We start from the raw sequence: 5,954 nt of genomic DNA, 5'->3' as shown, positions 1-5,954 counted from the left end.
TATATATATATATATATATGCACTTAATAAATAAATTAAACTTGAGTCAAATTTATTACATTTTTTTTTAGTTACATTCCTTAACTTAGTTGTTTTTAGTTAAATTAACGACATTGAGTAGAGATATAATTTGAATTTAATAATAAAAACATACAAAATTTAACTGACTTTAAGTAATTGCTATAAAAAAAAAGTTTTAATTGACGAAATCAATTAGAGATCAGAAAGGAGAAAAAAGAAGACTACATAAAAAAATCATAAGCATCTTTTACCTTGCTCGTAAACCACGAGTTTCGCAAGTGGCGATGTCAGAACGGTATTAAGCGACACGATGGAAACTTGACAACTCCAGTAACCCTGCTTCTCCGTGTACACATGCGGAAAGTGAAGTGAGCAATCGCGACCGAGATCACCGTTGCTCGGGAATTCATTAAGGACGATCTCCGGATCACTGCCGTGCAGCGGCTTCCACGTCCACACGCATTTTTCCACGCGGCTGCTGGTGACGCATTTCAACGTGGCCTCTGCACCTACTGGTACGGCCGTGTCAGTCGGCACTTCGACGAAGCTCACTTTAGCTGGAATCGGCCGTCATGATAAGAACAATTCACGATTAGAAGCCGAGGGACGTAGAAAAAGTATTTAGATCTATGTGAATAACGTTGGTGGATTCTATTTCTTTGCCGAAAGCATATAAAAAATAAAATTTTGAAAAATTCTTAACGATGCAGCGTTCTGTAAATTTTACAGAAATATTAGATGATATTGAAAATTTTGGAAAGGAATCTATACAAATATAATGCTGAATTTTTGAAATTGATAATATTGTAATAACAAAAAGTTTTAATCATAAAAATATTAAGCAATATTATTTATACATGTATAATTATGTATACTTACGTTTCTTAAAATTTTAAATTTTACCTAATAATTTTTTATCTTCAAAATATCCTGGGGAGATCAAATAAAATTAAATTTAATTAGTCATTACAACTGCTCTATACGAATGCAATTTGTAACTGCGTTAGAATTAATTTTCATTTAATATAAATTAGACGAAATGTAAGAGAAAGGTGAAATGTAGGAAGGGAAAGTGCAGTCGAATTATACAAGAATTATACTGAATTCGGATATCAATAACTCAAAGCGTATTAAATTTTTAATTACTTCTTTTTGTTTCATTATAGTTAATATTAACATGAGATTATAAACATGAGATCTTAATTTCACAATTAAACAAAAAGACAAAAAGTACAGACATTTGAAATAGATATTATTATGTTTACAATTATTTTAAATTTCTTAATATTAACACCGTTTTATTATTTTTCTATAGCAATCAATTTTCATCTCACGCCAAGACATCAAACCATTCGTAACTGCGCGAAACATTACCGTAATTGCACGAGTATTCTTTCGCACGGCGCTCATAATTGCATAACAATCGGATCGGACGTCCGATAATGACCACACAATTGTAGGATTTGGGCATATTTATTTCTTAATTAAACGTAACTGTCGTGTACCTGTAGGCAGGAGGCTAACAGTCGCCGCGGGCGCCGTGTGCAGGATACCGTCGGGCGTTAAACGTACGCCACAAGTCCACAGACCTTCCTCCTCGTACAATATGTTCTTGAATCGCACGGAACAATCGTGTTCAGCGTCCTTGTTTGGAGTGAACTTTTTCACTATCAGTGGTTCCTTGCTCGAGTTCGATGCCCTCCATGACCACTCGCACTGTATCACCGGCTTGTTCGCTAAGCACCGTAGGAAGACCGATTCACCGGCTGCAACCTGCACGCCGCGCGACAACTGCACGAACTCGACTATAAAAGGGAAGCAAAAGCTCTTCGATGGTTTTTCAATCGCGGAATGAATCGCATAAGATCAATTGGAGTCATCGTGACGCAAAGTAAATGTGACATTGTTGAGTATTTTTCAATATTCAGTTACCAATAATTATTAATAATAATTATTTCACAAAATTATCAAAAATAGTTGATTTAAAATATATATATGTAAGAGACATTATTCAAATCACTGAAAGACGATTTTAATTGTATTAAAAATGTTTGTACTAATTATTTAACTTGTTAAAATATATAGATGAGCATTGAACTTTAAAACAATAAAAAATTATATAATTTTTTGTTATTTAAAATATGTGCCTTACATTTTTGTTATTAAACACGAATTTTAACTTCAAGAAAATTATGAAATGTAAAATATATAATTATTCTTATATTTTCTTTGTTGCATTTTCAATTAACCATTATACAATTTTTTACACGTAAAGAATTTAATCAATTAATTTATGTCAATATAAAAATAAATAAAATAGATTATATGTGTAACGTCAGTATAATTAATTAGACATTACAATACTAAGAAAATCGACCGAGGAACATTCAAGTGAAGATATAAGTGAAGAAAGAAACATTTTTTATTTGGTCAAAGCGAGTCTTAGTATCTAATAGTATTTTTATATGAATTTTATAATTTCCAATTCAAGCGAACTAATTAAATACCTTCCGATATGAGAAAACGGACGGGAGTCGCCTGAGTGAAGGAGGAATTCGGATCTACTCGCGCACCGCAGGTCCAGTAGCCTTCTTGCTCCGATAGGACGTTCTTGAACTTGATACTGCATTCCGTACTGTCATTACCAAAGGCTGGAAACGATTTCACGTCGAGGTTCCAGGGTTGCGACTGGTTCAGCTGCCGCCAGGACCACTGGCATTCGCGCACCGGCGACTTCGTCTGACACATTATTTGCGCCAAGGATCCTGCCGGCACTTCAACGACATTCTCGTGCTTCGCGAATGTAATAAGAATGCCTGAAACGCGCGCCAGTTGCACTTTCGATATCTCTTACATAATTTGAAAACAAGGGATTCGAAAGTTAATTAGAAAGATCAACTCGCGAAAATATAATTAAAAATGAACTCGTCGCAATTAATTATTTCTCTTTCTTTCTCTCTTCATTCTGTTCAGTACGAGGTCTTGTATGCTAGCATTTTCATTTTCAGATTCTCTAATTAATTCGAAATCGACCTTTTCTGGAAGGAAATGTATATTTATAATGTTTATATGTTTCATATAGCAATATAGCATGATTCATTCGCGATAGTTATCGAAGTAAACCGAATTCGAATGGAAACAACATTTCCATGATTCACTTGTCTTTCACTTTTTGGATGACTCATTCGGAGGATCGTTGTCAAAACTCAAAACTAAATCTAATACAAGTATAGTCATATGAATAAAAAATTAAACATTACTGATAATTTAATATCAAATTTTAATTAAATATTGAAACACAGTGCAAAATAAATGATGATATTTTACGTCACAAAATTCTGAAAAAAATATTATAATCGTTGACACAATTGATAAAAACAAAGAGCGACATCAAGAGTGTTTTGTCACCAAGAATTCGAGGTCGTCCGAAAGCAACTACGTAAATACATTGTGCTTATTCACCACACTCACGCGATTAAAATTGTAAACAAAGAACAGGATTATACGATTCAAACAGTTTTATCTTGTGGAATATCAGAAATATAGACAGATTAATAAAAGATAAGTGACAGTCTTATCGAATTTTCAAACAACTTGTCTGTAATTATTTAATCCGAAGCCTAATTAAATTGATTTATCAATAGAATAAAGAACATAAAAGAAGAAAGAAAAATAATTTTATTATAATACTAAAAGATTGTTTAATTATAATATTTTTATACTTAAGAATTTTTTCTTTTAAAAATAATATATAATTTCTCTTGTTACAAACATAGACATAAGTATTTCAAGAAGTAAAACAAACTTAGACTAAATTTGATCGAGTACGAGAAGATATCAAGATATCATATAATATCTAAAAGTATATCTAAAAGTACAGAAATTTTGAAATCGATGAGATTAACAAGATTGGAATGAATCCTACCGTGATTAACATTGACGATGCTAAGCTTGGCAGGATTGGTGCTAGTGAAAGGATCGTTGGTCGAGGCTCTCGCCGCGCAAGTCCAGTATCCTGTCTGCTCGTGCTTAGTGCTGGAGAATCTCACGGAGCAATCGTTACTGTTATTCCCGAACGCGGGAAACTGTCGTACGGGCAATGGGTGGGTCGTGGGAGTTGCTGTAGTTGCGATCGTTGGGATCGCCGTGGCTGAAATCACCGAGAGGTTGTCGAGCGAACGGTATCGATGAATATTCAGCGCGCGATTACAGAATTATGAATAATGCCTGCGATATCCGGCGTAGAAAGATAAACCTGAACTATAAGAATAGTTATCGCGCGGACTGGATGAAAGCGATAAGAGCGAACATGTGGATGAATTTTAAAAGTGACTTGATTAACCTTGTGTTGAATTTATGATTGATGAATTGAATTTATGATAAAAAACAGTTTTAAAATTTTAAGGGAGAGATACTTTTCTATCGTTTTTATGGAATATGAGACTCTAGCCTTTCTACAGTTAAATAATTTACACACTCTAAAAACTGTAGATGTGGATTTAACACCTTGCAGGGTCTATAAAATTCTCACTGTGTTGGTGTTATAAATTAACACATGATGTGGATTTAACATCATGGATTTTAAATTCATACCATGATGATGTTGTGTAAATATCAGGGGTTAAATAAATCCACACGCTTTTGGTGTTGTATTAATACTAAAAAGAGTGAGAATTATATAGACACTATACATCGATTCTCACGTGCATCAGGAATTGGATTTGCCGTAGAAGGAACAATGCGATATTGCGTTTACTTGTAGAAACCGGTGGGCTTTCACTAATGTCCGGAAGCGGCAAATGAACTGGTGGCAATGGCTGCCAGGACCATTGACATTCAGCCACAGGATTAACAGTACGGCATGCCAACAACACGGACGATCCTAGTTCCGTTTCCGTGTGCTCCGGGATGTCGACAAACACTACGACAATCGGCGACGACTTTGTTCCCGGCATTATGTCGTCCATGGAGTGACCTTCCACTTCAGGAACGATGGTTGACTCCGAGACATTTCTGATATCTTCTTCCGATATCGTAGTCGTATTAACGGATTGGTTGATAGGAGTAGCTAAATACCAAGCAAAAAAAAGCAGTAATTGTAAATTTATAATTTTTAAATTTGTTTTACTTGGAATATTTTTGTTTGTAATGAGAAATAATCGATAGATATTAATTGTGTTAAAAAAAGCAGTTTTTTACAATTGTAGAAAAAGCTTCTTTAATGACGTCTTATCCTTCCTCACAGAATCTAAATCAATTGTAGTCAAAAAAATCTTACAAAATTGCTTTTTTCTGTTGAACGCAGTCATTGTAGAACTACAAGAGAGAACCGGAAGTGAAAGAAAAAAAACATACTTCAAAAAAAATTTTTTATGCCTTTCCCACGCGATAATGTAATATAGGCGTTTCTATTCTCGTGAAAGTAACGAATGATAAAAAAATCACCGACATTAAATGTGTTAATAGAACAAAGGTGTCCCTGTGTGAAAAATCGAAAGCGCAGGTCGGCAAACTGACGTCGCGAGGACATCGCAAGATGTCCAGCGCAAAGAAGAACGGATATGTGGGACATGCTGGACAGGAAGCTACTGACAGTCACGTAGACAATCGCCTTGCGTCGCGCGTCTGTCACCATGCGCAGATAGAATCAGGGTCGGATCGATAGATCGACTCGGGAATCATTCAGATTATGTCCAAAAGCAACTGGCTTTATTTCCGTATTTGCGTGACTATTTGCGGAACTGATGAAACTTTATATTGTGCAAGAATCGCTGATGCAGACATCTATCTATTGCGCAGCTAGCTCACAGACATATGTTTACGGGAAATATCACGTGAATTAAATTGACTACAATTATAATAGCAAGGAGAGACGCAATCAAACTTTGAAATTCATAAGGTAGATGGATTAATTTAGAATAGCGTAAACATTA

At 34.7% G+C, this 5,954-nt stretch overlaps 1 protein-coding gene across 2 annotated transcripts in view; it reads right to left on the bottom strand.

The window, feature by feature from the left end:
• LOC108687963 overlaps window positions 1–5,954 on the bottom strand; it is a 32,971-nt gene that overhangs the window by 10,058 nt on the left and 16,959 nt on the right. For both annotated transcript variants that reach the window (XM_018194010.1, XM_018194011.1), the window contains 5 exons: window positions 4,778–5,089; window positions 3,947–4,171; window positions 2,529–2,837; window positions 1,527–1,826; window positions 273–578 (listed from right to left, as the gene is read on the bottom strand). In XM_018194010.1, the coding sequence (XP_018049499.1) occupies window positions 273–578; window positions 1,527–1,826; window positions 2,529–2,837; window positions 3,947–4,171; window positions 4,778–5,089 (1,452 nt within the window). The remainder of the gene's footprint in view (window positions 1–272; window positions 579–1,526; window positions 1,827–2,528; window positions 2,838–3,946; window positions 4,172–4,777; window positions 5,090–5,954) is intronic.

The sequence above is a fragment of the Atta colombica genome, unplaced genomic scaffold (genome assembly GCF_001594045.1).
Source record: "Atta colombica isolate Treedump-2 unplaced genomic scaffold, Acol1.0 scaffold222, whole genome shotgun sequence".
In the NCBI taxonomy this organism is placed as follows: Eukaryota; Metazoa; Arthropoda; class Insecta; order Hymenoptera; family Formicidae; genus Atta; species Atta colombica.
Note: the sequence above shows the minus strand (reverse complement) of the source record. Positions and strands in the feature narration are given on the sequence as shown.